This window comes from Galeopterus variegatus, unplaced genomic scaffold, assembly GCF_000696425.1.
Source record: "Galeopterus variegatus unplaced genomic scaffold, G_variegatus-3.0.2 Scaffold7516, whole genome shotgun sequence".
Taxonomy (NCBI): Eukaryota; Metazoa; Chordata; class Mammalia; order Dermoptera; family Cynocephalidae; genus Galeopterus; species Galeopterus variegatus.
This window is the reverse complement of record NW_007733627.1, coordinates 71,366-97,101: the sequence shown is the minus strand read 5'-3', so window position 1 is coordinate 97,101 and position 25,736 is coordinate 71,366. Positions and strand designations below refer to the sequence as shown.

Here is a 25,736-nt window from a genome sequence, read left to right as displayed (position 1 = left end):
TCAACACTTGGTGCAGGAGGCTGGACTTGGTGCAGCCACAGCCCCTGGGGAACAGTATGATGAAGCAGGCTTTAGGCAATTTGGAGTGTGTGGGGTCCAGTGACTGTCCTCAGCTGGGAGGATCACCGCCCCCCGCCCCTGGCAACAGGGCTTATAGAGCAGGGCTCAGAAGGGACCCCACAGCACAAAGCTCTCACTCTTAGAAGGGAGCTGATGGGGGAAGTGAGATGTCCTAACTGCAAAAGCACCTGCCTGGTGGGCTGACAATGCTTTATGGGTCTCGTTCCCAGGAGATCTGCGCTGATCCCCAGTTTATCATTGGAGGAGCCACCCGCACAGACATCTGCCAAGGAGCCCTAGGTAAGTGATGGGATCCAGAGCAAGCTGTGGGGGGAAGGGGTAAGGGGCAATCTGTCACTTGTCTCTCTTCCCAAGCAGGCTGGTGGTTTCCATTTGCAGAAGATCCCTGGAATTTCTTGTCCTCCAGGGGCAGCACTGGGCTAGTTGCTCAGGTCACAAAGATGCTGCCACTGGGAGGACCAAGGGGCTTCTGGATTTTAGCCACCCCTTGGCCTCTGTACCCCCAGGGCCAATATTACCAGTGGGCCATGAAACCGTCAGGCTCTGGGCTAAGCCCCGACAAAGATGCTGCCACTGGGAGGACCAAGGGGCTTCTGGATTTTAGCCACCCCTTGGCCTCTTTACCCCCAGGGCCAATATTACCAGTGGGCCATGAAACCGTCAGGCTCTGGGCTAAGCCCCGAGTGGGAGGACTCCCCCAGGCCACTGACAACATTGAGACATCAGTTCTCTGGGGTTCAGGGACAGGAGAAGTTTACTAAGTGTGAAGGAAGAGGAAACTCTCATGCTCACTGCTGAGAGGAAATTAAAGTACCAGGCAGAGGGCATTCTCAGTGTTTGCAAGGCAGGTTCACCGTGGTAACATGACAGCAGGAAGCCGTGCTCACTGTTGGAAAGTCAGGTGCAGTGCTTGTGTAAGTGAGGTTAACTGGAGTGGCTGCATCGTGAGGGTCTGAAACCTTGCTGTCCGAATCTGAGTTCTGATTTGTGTCTGGATATAGTGCTTGGTTTTGGCCACATGGTGGGCGGTGGCTGCCAGGGGCTATGTTCCTGATGCTTCTGAGCCTGTTGAGACTTGGTGACAGCCACCAGCCTATCACCCAGGGCGTCGCCATCAGGTGCTAGCCTTACCTGTGCTCTTACCTGCTCTGGGAGGGAGCACGCAGCGGGCCTGGGATGGGTGGGCAGGGGTCTTGGGAGGGGGGCAGAAGGGGTGCTCCCGTAGGTCCTGGGCTGGTCCTGGGTGGCCCTCCTCTGCACTGGATATAGTGCTTGTTGAGGATTTGAACCTGCAGTGTCTTCTAGCTTTATTATGACAGCTCCCAAGCTCCCAAGGCTTCTATGAAGTCCCAACTGTGGGGTCTGGGACTGTTTAAGATTCTCATAGAATCCACCCTCAGTTTTTTTAAACTGATAATGAATGTGGCCCTGTAATTACTAGAGCAGAACCAAAGCCTATTTCCTGCCATCAGCCTCAACTGGCTCCCCAAACAAGCCCATTAGTAACAAAATTGATTTTGTATCTTTTTTTCTCGCCCACCTAGCAGCGGTTCTGATACTCCTAATAATAACATCCGATATTTAGTGAGTGTATACTATTTGCTAGATACTAAACTATGCTCTAAAGTACTGTGATTATTCCCATTTTATAGATGAGGATGCTGAGGTTGTCCACAGCTGAAGTGGGGGCCTGGTATACAAATGCATTCAGTCTGATTCCAGGGCTGTGTGTTTAACCTTGAGCTATAGACTCCCTAAGCTGGGCCTGGAAAAATTTCAACCCCTGAAGGGATGTCAAGGCAGCTGCGTGAATCATTAGGACAGGCTCAGCCTCTGAGGGGGAACATGACCCAGAGCTGGGCAGGAAACTGAGCTGGTCTGAGCTCAGATTGTGTGCAGATTCCTGGGATGCCAGAGCACATTCTTACCTGCCGAAAACACCCCTCCTTCTCTCTCTCCACCCCCCAAAAGACAGAAGACCAAGGGTCCTCGGGCACCTAAGGTGGGTGCTCCAGGAAAACCTGTTGATTGGAGAAAATGGAAATGAACAGGATTGGAAGTTGATGGAGACCACAGCCCACCCTGGGGGCGTTAGAGAATCCAGAGCAAACACAGCACTGCTAATCACTGCTCCTGGACTAAACTTCTACTTCAAAGTTTAATGACATCTGAAGAGACAAATTGCAAGTGGACAAATACATGATTTAAGTCCCGTTTAAATGCCAGCAGGCCATTTGGAGAGGAGATAGGAAAAGCTTACATTCCTGGGAGAAATTCACCTCTGTCCACACCAAATCAAATAAGAACAAGGTAAAATGTAAACCTTTTCAAAATTTCTCAGTAAGTGGTCCTGAGGTTTTTTGTTTGTTTTTATGCCATATTGGCTATTTTGTTTTCTTGGCCTTTTATTGGAAGCGATAGGGTGCCCAGGTGGGTTTACAGGATTCCAGACTGCTACCCATGGGCATGTGCATCAGGGTGTGACTTTTCACTTGTCCGAGAGCTCCCAGCACCAGTCACCTGGTGACAGCATGCAGCACGTAGAGCATGTTTACATTGCGTCGTCTCATGTGATTACCCCAACTCTGAAGTAAATCCTTTCATTCCCATTATGCAGATAAGAAAAGTGAGGCACAAAGGAGGGAGGGTACATGTAAGGCCACACAGCTAACTGCCAAAGGCAGGAACCCTGATCTTATTTTAAATCCTGCATTCTTTTTATAACCCCGTGTTCTCCCAGAGCTGCCGCAGTGCTGTGCTGAGGAACAATTCTCAGCAAAACTTGTTTTTCTACCTGCTCTTTCTACCCTCAGAGTCACTCAGGTCACCCAGTGAACCCAGGCAGGTAATGGTCCTAGACTTGTGCACTTCCCAGTGCCCTGCCGCCTGGCCTTTGCTGCCCAGCAGGGGTGGCCTGCAGCCCCCACCCTCTTTCCCAGAGGCTCAGCTTGGAAGGTTCGCCACAGGAATTCAAGCCATGTTTGCAGAGCCACTCTGAGAGCGAGCCATCTGCACTGCAGGACATGGTTGTGCTGAGGGTTGACGCAGTGAAGAAGTCTGCCCTTCTGGAGGAAGGGATGAGACCCAGCCTGAGCCTCAGCCCAGCTGGCCCTGCAGCTAAATATGACTCTGTAATTGCTGGCAATAACTGGGTTCTTACAGGGATTGCCACTTAGAATGGCCCCCAGGGGCCCAGGAGATTCAAAGACCACTACTGAGGTTCTCCACTGTGCCCTTATTTCCCCTGAGCCCTCACAGCTCACAACTAAAGGCAGCTACCCCAGCCTGAAGGCACAGGTCTCTGTACCCTAGCAGGTCCTAGCTTCCTAATACAGCACAACCCCGTTTTCTCCAGGTCCCTGAGAGAGGGGTCACCCTGCCTACACAACCAAGAATCACCTAGGCCCCCAGAACACCAACTGAGAGGTGGGTGGCTGCTGGGAACCCCTCCGCATAGCCCATCCCCACAGAGTAGGGAAGGGGCAAGACCAGTGGGAAAAGCACACCAGCAGGTGAAGGTTCTGGTCCTGCTCCTTTCACCACTTATTCCCTGTGTGGCTTTGGGCAAGTAGCCCAAACTCTCTGAGCCTCAATCTACTCTTCTGTAAAATGGGAATAACGATAATGCTCCCTTCTCAGGGCTGTGGTGAAAAGTGAGATTTATATAGGCAAATACACTTGGCATACACAGAATCCTAAATAATTCAAGGGACTGTATTATTACTGATTCTAGTTATGTGAAAAGTGCCTTTGCCAAATTGCAGAAGAGAAAGAGCATGGGGGAGAAAAGGAAAAAGAAGGAAAAGAAATAAGCTAGGTTGGAAACCAGATCCTTGTCCTTGAAAAGCTCGTAGTCTAGGTGTGGAAGTGCCACGATGCGGGGGGAACGGCAGACTCGGGGCCTGTATTTGGGTAACATGCAGGTTGTAACACTTGGAAGAAAGAGAAACATATGGGGAGATGGTAAACATAAAGGAGGCAGATGCACACTCTTCAGTTTTTATAATTGAATTTTTAAGTTTTAAATAATTTTTAAATGATTTTAAAATTTTTAATTTTAAAATTAATTTTAATAATAAGTGATTTTAAAAATGTTAATAGCCTTTTTTTAAGAACAGTTTTAGATTAACAGAAAAATGGAAAAGATAGTTCAGAGAGCCCCATACATCCCATACCCAGTTTCCCGTATTATTAACATCTTACATTAGTGTGGTACGTTTGTTACAATTAATGAACCAATATTGATACGTTATTATTAAAGCCCATACTTTATTGAGATTTCCTGGAAAGGACAGTAGGTACAAACTAAGGAAATGTCAATAAATCCCATCCAGGACACTACATCACATGTAGTACTCATGTCTCCCTAGACTCCTTCTGGCTGTGCCAGTTTCTCAGACTTTACTTGTTTTTCATGACTTTGACAGTTTTGAGGAATACTGGTCAGAGATTTTGTAGGATGCCTATCCATTGGAATTTGCAGGTGCCTTTTAAAAAAATAATGCTTTTTTTTTTTTAAAGAAGGCCACAAAATAGGTGTTGGCTGGTTTGCTAGAGAAAGTAAATTCATGCTTTTTCTTAAAAATGCTCGCTTCACCACCAGCGCTCTAGCCTCATCTGATGCCCAAAGAACAAATCTCTCCTCGGCTGCCCCTGCCACCTCTCCAGGAGTCCTTTAAAAGCTTCCCATATACTTTCCTCTGAAGCGATAGGGTGCCCAGGTGGGTTTACAGGATTCCAGACTGCTACCCATGGGCATGTGCATCAGGGTGTGACTTTTCACTTGTCCGAGAGCTCCCTCAGCTTTTCCACCAGCTTCTTGTGGCCAGGAACCAGGTCACACCCCAGTATGGCCTTAGTAATATACTCTGAAATGCAAGGGTTGGGTTGGATTTTCCTAAGATCCCACTATTTCTGACATCCTGTGACTGCAGCCCCACACACTAGTTTCAGCTTGACTTGTGTTTGCGAGCAGTAATGCCTCTGCTTCAAGGTCCATGGAGCCTTGTCCAGTGTCAGTCCCTAGGAGGATCTGCCACAGAGAGGCTTGGCATCTGGAGACTTCAGAAATGAAGGACCATGTGTGCCATGAGGTCTGGTGCGGTCTCTGCTAGCATCACTGTGTGGACGATGGAGCCCCAGGAGGACATGTTGTTACTGCCTCTGGCTGGCCTGGCTAGCAGGTATGCAGCGAGGCAGCCTTGAGATCAGCATTGTCCAGCAGAACTCCTAGCAATGATGGAAATGTACATCTGCACAGTTCAGTATGGTAGCCACTAGCCACGTGTGGCTGTGGAGCACTTGAGATATGACTATTGCAACTGAGGAACTGAATTTGCGATTTTATTTAATTTAAATGTGCCTTGTGGCTACTGCACTGGTCAGCGCAGCAGACCACTGAGCATTGGGAGCCAGCCCCCATTCTTTACTCTCCAGGGTGGGATGGTCCTCACATCAGAACCAAGAAAGGCACACGCAGGGTCAAGAGCAAGGACGAGGGTGTCCAGCAGTTAGGGATCGGCATCTTAATTTTGCCACGTACTAGCTGTCACTTTGGTGTGAATCACCATTCTCTTCAAGCCTCAGTTTTCTCATTCATAAAATGAGGATAATACTGCCTATTTCAGGGGCCTGTGTAGATGAAATGAAGTAATGAACATAGCTCAGAGCACCGGAGACTGAGGCAGAAGGTTTAATAAATGCAAGTTGCATATTACCTTTGGGGAGAGTGTGGCCAGAGGGGAGTACTGACAAATGAGGTTGGAAAGGTGGGGTGGAGCCACATCCTACTGCATCTTGAATACCTGATTGGGTCCCAGCTTTAGCACCTGGCATTGGCAACCACTGAAGTCTTGGAGAAGGTATGACAGAGGAGGTGGTGTTTGGGGGAAAGGTCTGGGGCCATGCAGTGGTCACTGCACCTGCACGTGCCTGTGATCTTCAGCCACAGCTCCCACTTACCCATCTGTGAAATGGGAATAGTGATGATGTTCGTGTCCTTCCTTTTCCTTTTCCTGTGCAATGGGGAGCTGTAAGACCGTATGACTGGAAGGTGCCATTGGAACCCAGGGCCTCTTGGGGTTCCTCCATCTCTCTGGATCAGGATCAGAATGAGAAAATCTGCAGCATTCATTCTCGTTGGGCCAGTCCTACATATGATGCTTCTTGGGCATTTTGCTGCCTTAGCCCCAGTGATACTTTTTTCCTTTAGTTCAATACTGTGAATGCTCCCAGGACAATAGATGTTGTCCTGATTCCTCCAGGAGGTGAGGAAGGAGAGTTCCTGAAGAGTGGGGATTTAGGGTGGGAGTTGGCAGCTGAGGGCAAGGTTCTGGCTCCGCCTCTCCTCCTGTGGGTCTGTGACTGCAGCAGGGATGGGGAGGAAGGGGGTGGGTTTGGCTGTGCCTGGGGAGGAGGCAGCCATGAGGAAGGAGGAGCCATCTCTGCTGGGGTCCTGGCAGATAAAAACCCTGATGTCAGGTAGGAACCATGGGGGTGATGGCCCTGCAGACTCAGGGCTGCAGGTAGCGGGGCCACAGAGATGAAACCTGCAACCTGGTCCAGGGCACAACTGAGAAAGGAAGGGGGCCCAGCGGCCTTCCCTAGTCCAGGGTGTAAGGGTGTGACTGTCAGGCCCAACACCTTCCCTCCCTCCTGTCCTCCCTTCTAGAGCCTCCTGTCCTGCAGGAGGGGTGGGGGAAGGGAAGGGGCTGGCTGGAGACACGTGGTTTGGGTCACAGGCCCTTGCTCACAGTTCTGACATGCCATTTTCAGAAGGAGGCTGGAGACCTTGCTGTGAATAAGGGTTGGGACGTGCTTGTGGTGGATGACCTTCCCCGCGCCTCCAGCCTGCTGTAAGAGAGGACTCACTGCATGTGTGTGGGGAATTCGGTTTGGGGGTTCCTTTTCGGGGCGGCTGCCAGCCATGAAAGGAGTAAGTGAAGGGACGGCCAGGGTGACTCCTTAGCCACCCTCTCGCAGGCCCAGATGTGGGCAGGTGCGCATCTCCTCTGGAGAGTTCCCTCCCCACCAGCTCCCTAGGGGTGGACCTAAGCTGGCTCTCCCAGTGACTCCTTAGCCACCCTCTCGCAGGCCCAGATGTGGGCAGGTGCGCATCTCCTCTGGAGAATTCCCTCCCCACCAGCTCCCTAGGGGTGGCCCTAAGCTGGCTCTCCCGGGGTTCCTTCTCTCTATGCTGCTGAGCAGACAGGTTCCTCCCTCCCTGGCAGGGTGTCAGGTCTGCTGGACTGTTAAAGTGCCATTGTCTCAGGAAGGGTAAAATTTTGCCAGGAGCAGCCTTCAGTATCTCAGTTTCTCACTTGTCTAGCTGTCAGCATGGAGAGCAAAGGAACAAAGCCCTGAAGGAGGGAGACCCAGACAGGCAGGACTTGAGATGGAGCAGGGCTGCTGTCCTCGGCATTATCGGTGTTTGGGGCTGGATGATTCTTGTTGTGGGGCTGTCCTGTGCACTGGAGGATGTTTAGCAGTGTCCTTGGCCTCTACTCACTCTCACCTCCAGTGTGACGGCCCAAAATGTCTCTAGACATTGCCAAATGTCCCTAGTAGAGGGGGTTGGGCATGTCCCCCCTTTGAGAACCACCAGTAGAGGGAAGGGAGGGGAGATATGTGGAACCATGAAGTACCATGGGGTCACTGGGCATCCAGGGCACAGAATGTCCATGTGGAAACCTGGTGCCGAGGAGTGCCAGTGAGAAACCCCAGAATGGGAGGTGGGGATAGCGGTGGTGATGGGCAGAGGAGCTGCTGAAGACACACTTCACACACTTTCAGCATTTCAGCCTGACCCAGCCACGATTATGATCGAGTGTTGTAGGAAAGGAAGAAACATTGAGCGTGCAGGGCAAGGGCAGCATTGTTGGGATATTTGAGCTTGTGGGAGAGGAGCACCAGCCTCCCACCAGCCTTGCGAGGAGATGGGGCCCTCCTTGCTTCTTGGAGAATGCTTCCCCCGGGAGCCCCATCTGTCTCCACAGCTTCCCAGCCCAGGTGCCTTTCCAAAGCACACAAGAGTGAGGGGCACATCTCAGGTCCAGGGGTACCCTGGGGACTGCAGAGTGGCTGGGTGTCCTAACACTGGCATATCTGGGCATTGGCTCCATTCTCTCTCTTGCACCCCAAGAGGGGGAGAATGTTAGCAGAGGCATCTTACCATCCCTGGCCTAACTGAATTTCAGACTCCCAGGCTGTTCAGGAGGATCCCTATATTGTTACACCTTGTATCTAGTGTGTAACAACCCACCCCATAATGAGTAGATTGATACAACGTTTTATCATTCTCTCTCCTGGTTCTGCCTGTGACTGGGCTCAGCGGGGTGATTATCAAGGTCGCAGGCAGTAACAGTCAGATGGGGATGGGGCCCCTCACCCACATGTCTGGGGCAGGCACTGGGGGCTGGATCAGCTGGGGTTCTGGGGATCTCTGTCTCTTATGTGGTCTCCTCACACAGGGGCTGGTAGGTGAGCTCCTCACACAGTGGCACGTGTCCCAAGAGAGAGCCTGGGAGGCTTTCTTGCCTTTTGCAGCCTGGCCTGGAAGTCACATAGTCTCACTCTGACATATTCATTGAGACAGATGAAAGCCCACCCAGGTGCAGAGGGACATAGATCCCCCCCCCGCCTCTTGATGGGGAGTGAAAAGTTCTGGAAGAGCTCATGAAACCAGAAATAGTGTTGCTGCCATTTTTGGAAGTCACCATGGTTCCTTTCTTCTGAATAATGTCCTCCTTGTCCTTCACCACTGGTAACCCAAGGCTGCTTGGACACTAACCCATCACGGTTTGGGGGAGGCGGGTGTTTTCTGGGACTGCTCAATAAGCAGGGCAATGGGAGACTCGGCTAGCTGGGCTGATCTGCTAGCTTCAGGTCTCCTTTTATCCCCCAAGCATTTCTGAGACACCCGCAGGGCCCAGGAGCCCTGGCTGTGCAGGCCAGCAGTGGCCTGTCTGCTTCCATTCAGCCGGCTCTGTTGGTGCCTGTCTTAAGAGAAGCAGTGGGCTGAGACTTTGGGCAAGAGAAGACAAGATAACAACACATTCCTTTCTCTGTACTAGATTCTTGCCTCTGCCTCCCCTCCCACATCCAACCAGTTCTTCCGTTCTAGGTCCTTCATTTGTCTCCAAGCCTCCTTTTCCTCCTATTCCCTCATTACTCCAGGGCAGACCTTAATTCTCACCTGGATTCCTGCCCTGGCTACCTCCCGGTCTCCAATCCATTTTGGACTTTACTCCAGAGGCTCTGTCCTCAGGGAGCTTATGGGAGAGGTGGGAGCAAACAGTTGAATGGATGAATTAAACGCAAGTTTTGATCATTCCAGGGTAGGGTCAGTTGGATGCAGTGTGAGGGTGTGGGAGGCAAACAGGAAGGGGCTAAGAGGGGGCCCCAAAGATGAGTCCCCCAGCATGATTAAGGACAGCCAGGTGGAGCAAGGGTGTCCCTGGCCGAGGAGCAGGAGCAGGGCGGAGCAGGAGCAGGGCGTGCACTTCCCCAGCAGGGGGTGGCTCTTGCTGGAAAGCCCCTGTGTTTACTGTGCCTGAGGAGCTGTGCAGAAGCGGCAGGAGTGAGGCGGCTGAGGAGGGACCCTCGCTTAATTCCCTCAGGAGCCAGTTCAGGTTCCTGACCCAGTGTCTCCAGCGTTGGCTCTCTCCATGCCCAATGCCCACGCCCCGCATGTCCTGCTGCCTGCCCGGCCTGGACTGTGCCACTCCCCACACCTTTTGGGTCTCTGCACTTGACCTTCCCTCTCCCTGAAAGTGCTCCCACCTCGCCCGCTGCCCCTCCTCTAAGCCTTCCCCACACAGCCCACCCCTCCTATAGTCCCTGACCACCATCGTCTGCCCACATGCTTCCATGTCTGCCCCGCACTTCTGAGAGTCAGGGCCCCTCTCCTGCAGGCCTGGCACAGAGGAAGGACTGAGCAAATGAAGAGCCTGAGACTAGCCCACAGGAAGAGGAGACATTTCAGACTGAGGCTGTATCAGGGCAGACAGAGGTGCTTAGAGGCACAGGCGAGCCGAGTGCAGATAGAGGAGCAGCCTGAGGGGTGCTGAGGCTTGCAGGCAGTGGTAGGGCTAGCACCAGGCTTTGTGTTCTGTCTGCTCCTTCTCCAAGACAGGAACGAACTTCTTCGGCCTGTGTTTGCAGTGTGAGCGTGTGCATGTGTACAGTGTGCATGCATGCATTTGGGAGTGGGCTCTGCTTCGCTGAGCTTGTGCCCCTGTGCAGGCACTGGGGCTGAGCCTGTGACCACCGTACTTGCCCTCACAGAACTTCCATCCGCTGGGACTGTTCCCAGGCTCTAGTCCACGAAGCCCCGGCAAGGACAATGTGTCAGAGCCCAGCATCTCCTGGACTCCCCTTCCCAGCTCTGCTCACCTCCTGCTTGTGAGGGAAAGACAGTGGTAGTAGAAGGGAAAAGAGGAGAAAACACAACAGTATTATGTCCTCCTCTTGGAAAAGCCTCCATGGCTGCAAATACAAGTGTTAGTAAGCCAGCACTTCCCACTCACCCCCAGGGCCCCTTCAGCTGCGGCCTGTGCACAGAGAGGACCTTCAGGACAGGGACACCAAGGCCAGAGCACAGCTCTGGAGAGCTACTGAAAGTTACTGGCATGGCTGTGAATGAATTTATCTTTTCAGAAGAGGGCCCTGAGCTTAAAGGAGTCATTCACAAGGTCTGTCTGGGAGTGCAGGTGCTCAGGGGATCACCTGGGTGTGCCCCTGGTTGCCAATGTGCTGTGTGAGTGTGGAGGGAAGATGGGCCCAGCTGGAGACAGTCAAACCTTTCATCCAGGTAGCTCGACCCAAAATTCACTCCAACCTCCTTTCTTCAAACAAATCAGAAGGGGTGGAGGAAGTCTGAATTTGGAAGGAATTCCCTGGGGACCCATACACAAAAGTGGCTTAAGTAATCTCAGCATGGGCCCCAGAATGTCACTAAATAGTTGCCGAACAAATGAATAAATTAGTACATGAATGCTCTTCTGCCATAGGCATAAAAACACTGACAGTTCCCTGGGAGAACACACACCCAAGGCACACACGGAGAGAAACTGATTATCTCAAGTGCAGACTCAGGAGGAGGGAGGAAGGGTTGGCTCCTAGAGGTCCCTCTCCTGTGTTATGTGAGGAGACAGAGTGGAGAAGGGCCTGTGAAGCTGGTTCTTCCGAGGGAGCAGCAGTTCCCAGGCAGAGGGACGGCCACATCCGTGTCCCAGCTGGAGACTGGCTCCACCCCGGGCACCCACCACTGCAGTGCTCTCTGGGTCCTGAGTAGCGCTTGTGTCCACAGCCCCTCAGTGCTGCTTCTCTGCCTTTGTGTTTTCATTGCTTGGGCTTCCCCTCTCTCTTCAGGTGATGAGACAGACCCTGTAGGCCCTCAGTCACTCAGCAGGTGGAAGTCCTTCCGGCCCACCCCCAACACTGCCGCCAAATGTGGCCAAGGTTTGGCACATAACATGCCCTCGTTGGAGACTTTGCTTCTTCTGGGTCTCAGTTTTCTCTACTATAAAATTAGAAAATAAAAACAGCAGTCAACTTACAAACACTGTTTGAAGTGTTTTACATATTTTCTTTCATTTAATTTCAACTCTGTGAGGCAGTTTATTATTATTAAACCCATGTTATAAATGAGGATACTGAGCCACAGAGTAGTTTCCTTGGGCCAGCCATGGTTTGAACTCCGTGTTCCATCTCTATTCTTACCATTTGGGGTGGGAGAGAAACTTGATTTCTCTCTCCAGAATACATGTAAAACTTGCACAACATGTTTGGGGTTCCAGATCTCTGAATCCCATCCATGGACCCCCAGTTTCCCTTTTTGCATCTGATCCTAACAACCTTCTGAGGATATGCCTCATTATTATCCCCCTCCAAGCTGAAAAAACACAGAACAAAGAAATTAAGAACTGTATCCATGTTCACACCACCAGAAGTGGCAAGAAATCCAGTGCTCAATCCCACCCACTGGTCAGGCTCCTAGGCTTATCTAGTAGGTCTCTGCTCTGCACTCCTTTCTGTTTTGGGGGTCTCCTGAAGGTGCAGCCTGGCTGTGGGATGCCCATGGAGCCATTTGCCCTGTGCCTACAGCAAGTGTTCTTCACCCCTGCAAGCTGCCATGGGGAGAAAGCACATCAACCCGCTTACTTGGGACCCTACACCCGCCAGCTCACCGGGGACCCTGCCTGTCTTGCTTGCCTCCATGCCAACAGAGAGGTGCTGGGACAACACAGAAAGGGCAGGCATGGCCTTGGGAGGAAGGTGCACAGGAATGAGCTCCCTGGAGGCTGGGCTGGAGGAGCAAAGCCTGCCAGAGGGGAGAGAGTGGCAGCCAGGAGGCTGGAATCTGAGGAGCTGGAGCAGGTGAGTCCTGGGGTCTGGAGTAGAAAGGTGTGTGAACAGTGAGGGAGCAGGCATGACCCAGCCTCCAGGGAGACACACCTTTCACAGGGATCCTGGAGGTCCCCATGGAGCAGGCAGGAAACCTTGATGCTGACCTAAGCAAAAGAGAAAGGGCCAAGTCTGGCTGGGAGACCCTGGACCACCTCCCCTGGGTGACTGCCTTTCAAGAGTGCTGGCTCCAGACTCCCAGAACCCTACCTCTCCCATCTTCCCCCGTAAACCTGCTTTTAGTCATTGTTACACCAGAGCATTTAAATCCCAGGGTTCCCTTTCCCACAGGTATTTGCAGCCTAAGTCTGATCTCTAAATGTGAGGTCAGAGGATCTTTTTCTGTAAGAGAATTTAGACTAGATGTAGTGGAGGTTTGTGGAGGAAGGAGGCAGGAGGCCCCTGAAATCCCATCCTGCAGGCAGCCAGGGCAGAAGATCCCCCATCCTCCCTCCCCAGCCTCTCAGGCCTGTACTGGTTGAGCGTCTTCCAGGACAGAAGCTTAGCTGGGGGAGGGGGCAGCCTGGATGTAGGGGTGTCCAGTCTGTCCTGCCTGCCATCAGGAACTTCACTGGGTGGTTCAGGAACCTCTGGACAGGTCCCTGTCTGCTGCCTTTAATAACAGACATGGCCAGCAGCAGCCTGCTAAAGGGAGATGTCACTGGCACCTCCCTCCTCTGGGGAGGCACAGAGTCTTCCCATGTATGATCAAGTACCCGTGGGGACCCAACTCGGACACTTGTCCCTGCTCATGTCCAGGGTACTGGACAGACAGGGCAGGTGTCAGGCTCCCAGGAGGAGAATGGCCAGTGAGAGGTGGTGAGTCAGAGTTTTTACAGTGACTTAGTCAGAATTTGTTGGTATTTACATATGCCTCGCCTCATTCCAAAGAAAAATTAAGGCCTAACTAAAAAAAAAAAAACAACTAAACAAACAGAAACAAAACAGAAAATATAATACAACCATACACTGTAAGAAAAACAACCGCTTCTACAAAAGAACAATCCAGAAAGAAAAGAATTTCAAAACCTGGAGAGGGCATAACCCTTGGCATAATGGAGGCTTGAAAAGGAAAGTAAGTTTTACTATAGGAAATTAAAGAAAGTTACATTTTTGGGGGCCGGCCTGTGGCTCACTCGGGAGAGTGCGGTGCTGATAACACCAAGGCCACGGGTTCGGATCCCATATAGGGATGGCCGGTTTGCTCACTGGCTGAGCGTGGTGCTGACAACACCAAGTCAAGGGTTAAGATCCCCTTACCGGTCATCTTTAAAAAAAAAAAAAAAAAAGTTACATTTTTTGGCACAACCGGGTATGTATATGTAGTCTAAGATTCATACTTGATACAATCATATAAGATTTTTTCATGTCTTATAATGCTTGTCTATTATTTTAATTAACTGTATCCCCATCAAGTGAGTATACTGTTTTATTTCATCGTTTCCCCGTTGCTGAAAATTAAGATTGTTTCAATGTTTGATATAATAAAAACACTACAAGAACAATAACAAAAAAACCTGGAAAGAAAAAAAAGGCATAGATGCTGTCAAAAGCACCTCAGCTGCTACAGGTGGGCCCCACAGTTAGTGTTGATGCCGTAAAGAATCTCACTGCACCTGCCACCTCCCTGAGCAGCCCAGCTTCCTGGGGAACCTGCCAGGGTGAACCATTGGGCTCCATGGGGCACTGGCTATGTGAGATGTCAGCAAGAGGGTACCAGGGTCAAGTAAGTTTGGGAAACTTGCATCTTCCACCCCACTCCCCCGTCCCTGGGAAAGTCACTGTGTACATTTATTGAAGAGTTCTGAGAAGTCTCTGCACTTGGCCTGGTTAGCTTTGCATTTCCCAGACTCACTTGACCACAGACATTTTCTCAGGGAGTACTTGTTGACTTCTTAAGGAAATAGTTTCTACAGAACACACTTTGGGGGACACTGGAATAGGCCAATTCATTGGCTGTTTGTTCTTATTTCAGTATAGAACAATTTTTATGGAGGACCCCTATCAAAAACAGTAATTTTCATTTTAGAATAACTGATATTAAGCTATTCTTTTTTTACCATAAGTGCTAACATAAGCAATTATCCATTGAGAGCAATAAACTGCAATTATGGTAATAAAACCACAGAATAAGCACACGGAAGGATGGATAGCTGTTCTATATAATGGATCATCCCAAAATAACTCCAGATTATGAAGATATGAATTACCAAAGGGGCCAAAACACTGTGTTCCCCCGTGTTTTCTCTTCGTTTTTCTATTTTTAATTTTTCCCATTTTTTTTCTTATTGGCATATCATATATACTGTTCTGTATCTGCTTCATTTTACTTAACATGTCTTGGGGATCATTTCATATCAACAAACAGCATCTTCATTCCTTTTTATGGCTGGATAGAATTCCGTAGCAGAGATGCACCACCACACATTGTATTTCACCAGTCCTCTGGATGGACACTAGGTTATTTCCCAGTCTTGCTAGTACCACCAATGCTACAGCAAATAACATTACACACACACATCATTTCTCATCGAGTATGTTTGTAGGGCACATGGATGGTATTGTCAAATGGCCTTTGTAGAGACTGCCCCGATCTCTGTGCTCACCCACAAATTCTGAGTACTTATTTCCTTGCAGCCTCTCCAGATAATCACACTTTTTGATCTTTGTAATCTGAAAGGTGAAAAATAGTATCTCAGTGTAGTTTTTTTTTTTTTTTTTTTTGACCAGTAAGGGGATCACCACCCTCGGCACGGTGTGGTCTGCACCGCACTCAGTCAGTGAGCGCACCGGCCATCCCTATATAGGCCGAACCCACGGCCTTGGCGCTACCAGCGCCGCATTCTCCCGAGTGAGCCACGGGGCTGGCCCATCAGTGTAGTTTTACTTTATAATTCTTTTATGATGAGTGAGGGTAACTGCCTATTAATATGTTTAAGAGATATTTTTCCTTCTGTGTCAACTCTGTTTATATCTTTGCCCATTTTTCTAGTGACCTCTGGCCATTTTCTCTTGATATACTAGAAATTTATCTTAACATTTTTAACTTACATATCTTTAACTTATTCTAAAATTTTATGGCTTCCAGGTTACAATTAGATCACCTATCTCCGTTCTGAAATTATAATAGAATTCTCATTGTTTCTTCTAGAATTTTATGGATTTATAGAAATATTATATTTATATTATTATCATAATATAAATATATTAAAATACAAAAAATATGGTATAAATACACAAATACAAATGGCTAGGTTTATCATATTTATGAATGTATAAATTATATACATATGAAAATATATATTTAAGATATATAATGTTAAATATTCATATGTAAATATTTCATTTAGAATTTATCCTTGTGAAAAGATGAGCTATAACTTAACTTTTTTCTAGATAGCTACGCAGTTCCAATTCCATTTATGAATAATTTATCATTATTAAATTCCAATGTTTGGAACCGTTTCTGGACTTTCTATACCATGCCATTTATCCATCTGTACATTTATGCACAAGTTCTGTATAATTTTAATTATTGTAGCTTTATACATGTTCAGGAGCTAGACCTCCTTCCCTTTTAGATTTTTTTTCTGGCTATGCTTCACGTTTATTTTTTCCTTGGAAACTTTAGAATCAGCTAAGTTCCAAATTTAAAAAAAAAATCCTATTGCTATTTTTATTGGGATCACATTAAATTTACGGACTAACTTAAGAGGAAGTGGCATTTTTATGATAATGAGTGTTTGTAGCGATGAATATAGGCCAGTCTTTAAGATGGGGTAAAGGATTGTCCAGACTGCTTCAGGCAGGCTTGTACACACCCTTGGAATTAGTTCATAAGGGTAAATAGTTAGTTAATAAGGTACAGCACACTAGTCAGAGGAGTCCTGAACACTGTCGGAGGTAAACAGCTTGTGTCTGGGGACTTCTGTAATCAAAGGAGAAAGCACAGCCAAACCCCTCCCAGAAGAGGGTCTGGATCTATGAGTGGGGCAGGTGTCAGGATTCTAGAACTGGGAGTAGGTCATGTACAGATGCCACCTTGAGAGAGATGTGTCCTGCAGTCAAGGAACACAACCAGTGTTGCAGGGAAGCCTAAGCATTTTCTAATTGTTAAGCATTTCCCCTTTTCCACTTGAGAAACTGTTTTAGAAACTCTGTGCTTGACTGCCTTAACTATAGACTCTGGCTTCTATGACTTACCTTGCTTGCTTCCTGCACCCCGCCTCTGTGAGATAACAGCAGTCTCACATTCCAGAAGTGACCAATGGACTGTATCCCATAATCAGCCAATCCAAATTAACAGGACTGTATCCCTCATTTACATAAGAGGACCTGAATGGGAACTTGGGCCAGAAAAGAGCAGGAATTTAGGCTATATAAGATGGTCTTTTCCTTTGTTCTGGGAGACACTGGTTTAGAAGTCTTTACTCTCCAGTGCTTTCCTTGCTCATAAGCAAAAGAGGCGCCATGGGCTGGCCTGGTGGCGCACTGCTACAGTGCCCCGCTTGGGAGCGCGGCGGCGCTCCCGCCGAGGGTTCGGATCCCACATACAGACTGCCCGCTCACTGGCTGAGCGAGGTGTGGGAGCAGCACTGAGGGTTGCGATCCCGTTGCCGGTCCCGGTCCGGTGTGGGCGCGACACCGAGGGTTGCGATCCGTTGCCGGTCACGAAAAAAGACAAAAAGGAAAAAAAAAAAAAGAGGCGCCATAACACTGAACAAAAAGCTGCAACACAAAATAAAAAGTTGTAACACTAATGCCGATCTTGGATTCTTCTGTGCATTCAGCCCACAACGCCAACTGCAGCCAAGCCAAGTTCACAGAGAAGGAGCCAGGGAAGAAATACCCTAACCTCACTCTTTCCTCTGGCCTCCAGGGCTCCCCACAGGCTGAACCCCACCCGCAGCCCTGGGATCCCAGTGAGGACCACTGAGGTCAGCCCCTGGGCAGAGAGCAAGATGGCAGGTGAGGCTAGATACACAGAGGCAGCCAAAGGTATTGGGCACTCAGCTCCAGCTCACCACAGTCCAGGCAGTCAGGTCCCCAGAACCATTGTTTCCGCTCTGAAATACATGAAGTGTTTCAGGCTCAAAATATTATCAACAGGGGGGCCGGCCCGGTGGCGCACTGCTACAGTGCGCCGCTTGGGAAGCATGGTGGCGCTCCCGCTGAGGGTTCGGATCCCACATACAGACCGGTTCCCGCTCACTGGCTGAGCGAGGTGTGGGCGCAACACCGAGGGTTGCGATACCGTTGCCGGTCCCGGTCCGGTACGGGCGCGACACTGAGGGTTGCGATCCGTTGCCGGACACGAAAAAAGACAAAAAGGAAAAAAAAAAAAAATATATATATATATATTATCAACAGGTAACCAAGTATGAACAGACTTTGCACCTAGGCAGGAGTGCTGAAGGCTTGTAACAACTGGGAAGCTCACCAGCAGAGGAAGGCAGGAGTTTTGGTTGTGCAAGGTACACTGTTCAGAGAGAGCCCTTGAGGTGTACCAAGGTCTAGGTGGCCATCCCACCCTCCCCTCTGCCATAATTTCCTCTTGTGTGACTTGAAAGCAGAGCCAAAGAAAATGAGCATGAGGAAAATGCTGTTTGCTAAAGTGCAGTCTCTTATAAATACTTAATTTAAAAACCATAGATCTGTATTTTTCAAGCCCCATCCATGTGGCAATATTCCAGGAGGGGCCTTGGTCACTGAAAGGCGCCTTTTGGGGCTTTCCTGGAGCTAAAACCAGTTAGAGCTATAAGCAGTTTGTAGCATCCGAGTTAAACTGGTCGTGAGGCCTGTTCTGAGCTAGCCGACCTGCGTTTATCCAGACAAGAGTGGAACTGCCCCAAACAGCCTCTGCTGGAGGAGTCTCTGTTGACTTCTCCAACCAGGGCACCTCTCCAGAAGCAAGTGACTGCAGCGTTATCCATAAGAGATGGGTTTTCATAAATTATTTTAGGGAACATACACTCTGACCTTGCTAGGGTGAACCAAGGGTCTGAACCTTGAGTGGGGAAGGGTGGGACTGCGTGAGGCCACAACTGACAAGGTTGTAGAACAGATTTCCTTGTGAGGAGACACTTGCTTGCAGACATGGGCCGTCCATGTTGGAGCAAGCAGGAAATGACTGAGAGAACACAGTGCAGCCCAGACACCAAAACATAATTGAGTCACCTCTCAAGAACAGAAGTCCCCAAGACAATGTCCTTTGAATTAGGTGAATTCGAAATTAACACCAGCCTGTTTGCAAAGGAGACGGTTTAGGTTATATGTTAAAAGCACGTGCATTGGGCTGGCCCGGTGGCGCTCCTGCCGAGGGTTCGGATCCCATGTGGTGACCGGTTCCCGCTCACTGGCTGAGCACAGCGCGGGCGCAACACCAAGGGTTGCGATCCCATTGCCGGTCCCCAGTACGGGCGCGACACCGAGAGTTGCGATCCCGTTACCGGTCAGTAAAAAAGACAAAAAGAAAAAAAAAAAGAAGCACGTGCACCGAGGGTTGCGATCCCGTTACTGGTCAGTAAAAAAGACAAAAAGAAAAAAAAAAAAAAGCACGTTCATTGCCTGAACAAACCTGAAGGCCATTCATTAGCTGGGACCTTCCGGTGAGCCACTCAACAACTTCCTTACACCTCAGATTCCTCAGCTGTGAAAGAGGATGGCAATGTACCCACCTCGAACTATTCTGTGACGGTGAAATGAGAGAATGTGAGAATGTACATAAAGCATGTAGCACAGGGTCTGCCACACAGTAAGCCTTCATGAATGTAAACTATTATAATCACTGTGCAGATCTTGTTATTGGGAAAACGTATATAAAAAGATATTAAAATAAATCATCTGGGTAAGGGAGCTTCCAACTTAGTTCAAAATATTTTGCTGATTGAGGCGAGGGAGAGAGTTAAGGAATCAGAAGTATAAAATAGGAGTTCAAATGCTGCCACCTTTTAGAAATCAAGACATGCTTCTGGTGGCCTCTAGGTCTAGCTCAACTCCAGAACTGGGAAAACTGATGAAAAACTTTTTGAATCTTTGACTATAAAATGCAAGCAACCCTTGTTTTTTCTTTGCAGTGATCTTAGTGCAGCTGTCTTGGCTATGCAGTGATAGACCATCTTGTCTTGGAAAATTACATTGCATTGAATAGGTGACAAGTTTTAATATTTCATGAGCCAGTGGGTATTGGGTTATTAAAATACAATATAGGATTTAAGGAAGCTGCCAGCTTGTTACCCCTTAGTTTTAAATTTAAATTACAGTTGGATATTGCTAGTGGGTTTTTCCTTAGTTAAAGGAATCAGATACTCTTAAGCAAAAGAAACCACTCTCAAGGTGTAGTTCTTAAAACCCAAGATATGGATTCAGAGGATTTGCACACAAGACCTGCCGCTTATATACTCTATTATCTACTCTGTAGACTTCCAGAGCTTCCGTTTCCACATCCCCAAAAGGTGATAATAACATAATAATCATCTCATAAGCTTTCTCTGAGGATCAAATAAAATGTGTAAAATGTTCTTTGTAAACTGTAAAATATTAGACAAATATTAGCTATGTGTTAGTTTTTTAATTCCTGCTGGTGGAAAAAACAGAAGTTGAAAGATCCAGGTTTTGATCCTGGCTCTACCCCTCCCAGACATGCGACCTCAGGCAAGTAATTTCATCTCTTACAGCCACAGCTTCGTCATCTAGGAAATATTCTTGGATTATGAGTCCTTTCAGAGGAAACAAGTTAGTTTGGAAGAGCAAGGGGTGAGAAAAGCAGAGAGATGTGCCTTGCTGCCATGGGGTGAGCAGGAGGTATGCTTCTGGGATGTGAAGGAAGAAGCTGGAGGCCACTGACTTTCGGGATGTGCAGAGTCCCCAGGCCTGGTGATGAGCAGTGGTCTGAGATATACACACATTGGCACTGGTCTAGACCTGTGACCCACAAAAACAACGGTGCCACTACTGAGGCTAGTCCTTCACACATTAGGCCATAGGCATTGTCCTGTGAATAGCAGCATGGCCAGCCATGACCTCTTCCCAGAATGCAAAATCAATTGACCAGTCCTGCAGTCACACTTGTGTGGGGCTTACACACGTTGCACAATGTTAAAAGCATCAATTCTTAGGACTAAGGGAAACAGAACAGGAGGACGTTACGATGACCCCTTGGAGTCAGACAGACCCGGGTTAGGACTAGGGTCAGGGTGCAGGGATTTGATGGGAGATGTGAGGGGTCTTCAGGAAGTTCGTGGGAAGATTCATATTATCTTTTAACTCTTTTTCCATGGACTTTTTGAAGTACCTTGTATATAGGAAGTGTGGGAGTAACTGGATCAGGACTCATGTCATTGAAATCCCTGTACTTGGGCCCGTTTTATCTACAATGCTTTCTGCCTCCATGTGTTTGACAAACCCAAATCCTAGCATTTTTCAAGATTCCTAGAAAATCTCAAATAAGCCCAATCAAAATAAGAATCACAGGTATCTTCAGGTTCCAAAATAAGGGTTGAAGTCATGAAAAACCCGAGATTAGAGGAAGAGGAGTGGATTGAAAGGAGGATCTCATGGCCCCAGGAACAGCTGACAGGTGGTGAATTTGTCCTCCAGGATGGACAGGATGATGAGACTGAGTGCGAGAGCAGGGTGTGCTCAGGACAGGTCATCTGTCTTAGGTGCTGTGTGGAATTAGGCGGGGAAAGCTCCACCAGGTAGATGTCTATCCCTACCAATCAGGAACTCCTCAGCTCCTTCCCCCAGCCAGAGCTAAACACAGTCACTGCTGAATTTCTCTCCAAGCTCCACATTCTCAACATGTCAGAGAGTTCCTAGTTTGGTTTATACAAGTATAGAGGCCTAGCTGACCCAAAAGGTTGTCTCTTAGATCAGACAGCCAGTAATGCCACACGTTTTAAACTTTTTCTTGTAGCTGTTCAACTGTAAGCAGTGCACTTAAGCCCTCCCAGCCTCGTTATACTCCGCTTTAACAGGGAAGTGGTAATACACAGTCCTCATGGAGCTGTTGAGAGGAATAAATGAGATAATGAATCTGAAGCTCTTAGAACAGTTGCTGACACAGAGGGAGGGCTCAAAAAATAGTGGCTGTCGCCCCCGTTTCCCCTAGCACTAGGGTAGCAGGAGCTTGTAGCCCTGCATAATAGGGAAGGAAACAGAGAAGTTAGCAGTTTGTGTAACTGAAAAGTCCAAGGCAGGGCTGGCTTTAGGTACAGCTTGATTTAGGGACTTGAGCGAGGTTGCTGGGACCTGGTTTCTCTCTCTCCACCTCCCAGCCCCTCTTCTTTGGCATTGGCTCCATCCTCAGACAGGTTGCCCTGCCCACAGAAGATGGCTTCAGCAGCAGCAGCAGACCATACACCTTTACAGACCCAGTGCAGTACAAGAGGGCACCTGTCCACCCCCAGAAGCCCCAGTAGAAGTCTCATCACACCTCACCAGCTCTGGCTGGGTCCTAGCACATTCCCTCAGCACTAGCGTGATGCATAGATTACCTCAGGCCGCCTCTGGAATTGGGGGCAGATCAGCACTACTGAAGTCAGATGGAGAATACAGAGAGGGTCATCTCTCGGAGGGACGTGGTGCTGAGTGCAAAACTACAGGTGAGCCCCCAGCACCACATCACCCCCCAGTTGAAGGAGTGAAAGCATTTGTTTAACATCCACTGGTGGGCCGGCCCGGTGGCACACTGCTACAGTGCGCCGCTTGGGAGCGCGGCGGTGCTCCCGCCGAGGGTTCGGATCCCACATACAGACCGGTTCCCGCTCACTGGCTGAGCGAGGTATGGGAGCAACACCGAGGGTTGCGGTCCCGTTGCCGGTCCCGGTCCGGTGCGGGCACGACACTGAGGGTTGCGATCCGTTGCCGGACACAAAAAAAAAAAAAAAAAAGACAAAAAAAAAAAAAGAAAGCATTTGTTTAACATCCACTGGTGAGCAACTGACTGATAGGGAAGGACACGTTTGCACCTACTGCAGATCATCATTAGCACACAGAGGCGTCAGCAAGCTGTAGGCCGTCATTGCTGAGTGTTGAGAGGACAGTCTAGTTCCAGAACGATCAGGACACTAAGTAGTCAACCAGAATCCAAAGAACTCAGTGAACTTCAATAACATTTTTAACAAACCTGCCAATTAGCAAAAATAAATCCAGCAGTGAATTAAACCCACCTGAGGCTATTTCCCATTCCTGTCATGGGAAACCACAGGGAAGTGCACATCCCTCAAGAACGGAGTGGACATCCTCACCCTAACCCCAGACCCCTTTGTGTCTGGTGGCAGCTGCAACTCCCGCACATGGTCCCTGCAGCGTGGTGTGGCTCACTCCTGACCATGCGAGACAGGCATGGGGCTGTGCACAGGTGCTGTCGTTCCACCTCACATTTATTCACCTTTCAGAGCGGGGCCTGAGGCCCAGAGCGGGCCAGTCCCCGTCCTTGTGCCCCTGGCCTGCTGTCCACACCCCAGCAGCGACTCTGCTCGAGCCGGGAGAGCGCCAGCCTTGCACACTGACGCCTGCCCGGTCTGCGTGCACTGCTCCAGACTTGCTGCCCTTGTCCTGCCTGCTGGGGTCTCTTCTCACCTCTGGAGCCTTCTCCCAGGAGGAGTGTGACATCTGGCCCCTTCCCATCCCCCACTGCGTGCCCTCCTTCCTCTCACCCGAGCCCCTCAGCCAGTCACCATGGAGCCCTGAGTGGGGAGGGAAGGGACTGCCCTGTGCACCCAGCTACTGACGCAGCACAGACATGCTGCCCTCATAGTGACCCTCAGGTGACAGCGCTCCTGAACAGGGCTCCGTCCACTCTGGCTTCAGGCACCGAGATGCAGGGACAAGGCTTCTAACCTGCTGGCACCCGGACCCTCTGATGAGGGGCTCTTTGCGCTGTTCTCACAGGTGACTGCTGGCTGCTGGCAGCCATCGCCTCCCTCACCTTGAATGAGGAGGTCTTGGCTCGCGTCGTCCCCCTAGACCAGAGCTTCCAGGAGAACTACGCAGGAATTTTCCGCTTCCAGGTAACTCAGCGGTCACCTCAGGCCTCCCTCAGCAGGTCCCTAGGGCTAGGAGTAGTCCCCTAGCTGGGCTCGGTGTTTGCAGACACCTAGGCCCAACTCTGTCTTCAGAGGGTGTTGGGGGGGGGGACATGGCCAGGATGGCCGCAGGGCCGCTGGGCACATAGAGCAGCATGTTCCGGGAGTAATTCACAAGTTAAAAAAACAGTTTATTATTTGAGGTTTGAGGCAAAATGTTAAAGTTCTCCTTTCTGCTGGCAAATGAGAAATAATATTTTGAAAAGCATACGTGGAGGGCAGAATGCTAGAGGGGGCTCTGGGTCTGCAGGCCCGGCCCGGCCTCTGTGTCACTTTCTCAGCGAGGACTCGCCTACAGCAGGAGAGCTAAGCAGCCTCCGCTCCCCGGCGGCCTCGTAGAGCCTCCGCCAAGGGCTGGGCAGGAGGAAGCCAGACGAACTGAGGCTCGGGCTCCCGGGGCTGCCACCAGCTCCTCCAGCCACCCTGTTCCCCTCCCCTTGTCTGCAGTTCTGGCAGTATGGCGAGTGGGTGGAGGTGGTGGTGGACGACAGGCTGCCCACCAAGGATGGGGAGCTGCTCTTTGTGCATTCGGCCGAGGGGAGTGAGTTCTGGAGCGCCCTGCTGGAGAAGGCATATGCCAAGTAAGTGGCCTCCCTGCCCCTGCCCATGGCCTGACCCCACTGTCCTGGATTCCAAAAAAGCTGGGACTATTCAAGGACTATTTTGAGCAGAAGTCCTCTTCTACAGAATGACTACTTTAGCCAAAACTGGGCTCTAAATTCAAGGAAATGGTGAATGTAGGGTGCCCGGCCACATTTTGCACTGAGTGACAGCTATTGCCATTCTTAGCCAAGTGCACAGGAACAAGCTATGGTGCAGACTGTGCTGGCCTTGAGAAGGAACTCTGCTTCCTTGGCAGGTCATATTGCATTTTTACCAACTAAAAACTTCAGAGTTTTTGCCAATGGGCAAAACTGCCCATTGCAGAGGTAGGAAAATTATGGAAACTTGCCCAGAGTTGATTAGAAATGGTCTCCCCATGCTCCACCCAGCTCCCTCCCCCTCTTAGCAGGTTGCCCCATGTCTGCCCTCTCCAGAATGGCCTCATCTTGGCCAGGCTGCCTGGGATCCCCACTCTAGGGCAGCAAGTGGACTTCGGTTGCTTACAGCCCCAGACCAGGAATGAGGGCTCTGGGTTCACATATCCTGAGTGATGCTTCTAAGTCCCGGTGCTCAGATACTAGACTTAGGGAAGCCACCAGACTCAGTCAGGAGCAATAAGTCCATGCTAACACGGTGCCTGTTTCTCAGGGAAACTGCTTTTGTTATTGAATGGTCTCTTTTTAAGCTATAAATGCCAAACAGCCAATTAGCAACCCTCCCCCTCCTGTCAGGATGTAGAAAGAATCAATACAGGAGGTTGGTGCGGATAATCGCTAAGGTCCTCCCAACTCTAAGGTTCTATGAGATTTTCAAAAAAACTTCAAAAAGTACCAGGGCAATGGTGACTGTGGAGACGGTACCTTACCTTCACGGGTAAACTGAGTTGGAGACAAAGCCAAGGAGAATGTGAGCAGAGTCCCTGGGGCATCTAACAAAGGCGGTGTGGGGTGGGGCAGATACTTGCGAGATGATAACAACAGCAGCAGTGACAGTGGCAACTGTGGTGGCAGCAGCACCGAATCCCCTCCTCTAGGATCAATGGGTGTTATGAAGCGCTCTCAGGGGGTTCTACCACCGAGGGTTTTGAGGACTTCACCGGAGGCATTGCTGAGTGGTTTGAGTTGAAGAAGGCCCCTCCCAACCTGTTCAAGATCATCCAGAAGGCTCTGCAGAAAGGCTCTCTCCTGGGCTGCTCCATAGACGTGAGTCCAGGCCTCCCTTCCAAGCCCCACCCGCAGTTTGCTCTTGCTGAAGGGAGGCTCAGTGCCCAGGGAAGCCCACTGCTCCTATTTACGATACTCATGCGCCCCGTGTACACCGTGCTGCTCATCACCTGGAAGCCAGGAGTTGCTGGGCAGCAGCCAGGCTGCCTGGGTGCCATGGATGGAAGGGCAGTGGCGCCTCCAGCTTTCCCCACTCAGCCCATTTCCCACTCTCAACCTGCTCTGATTTACCACCCCCAGACCACAAGTTTCCTGAGCACCCCCTGCCCTCTACTGGTCCTGAGACCTTCTCCTTGATCTGCAGGGCAGGACCTGGAGCCCAACACCCTTCCCC

The 25,736-nt window shown here is 49.8% G+C and overlaps 1 protein-coding gene across 1 annotated transcript in view; it reads left to right on the top strand.

Moving 5' to 3' along the window:
- Positions 1-266: 266 nt before the first annotated feature.
- The window catches only part of CAPN2 (calpain 2, (m/II) large subunit), a 47,608-nt gene continuing 22,138 nt past the window's right edge, over positions 267-25,736 (top strand). Inside the window, exons 1-4 of the mRNA XM_008592029.1 lie at positions 267-360; positions 23,383-23,501; positions 24,024-24,157; positions 25,213-25,381. Coding sequence (XP_008590251.1) covers positions 267-360; positions 23,383-23,501; positions 24,024-24,157; positions 25,213-25,381 — 516 coding nt within the window. The remainder of the gene's footprint in view (positions 361-23,382; positions 23,502-24,023; positions 24,158-25,212; positions 25,382-25,736) is intronic.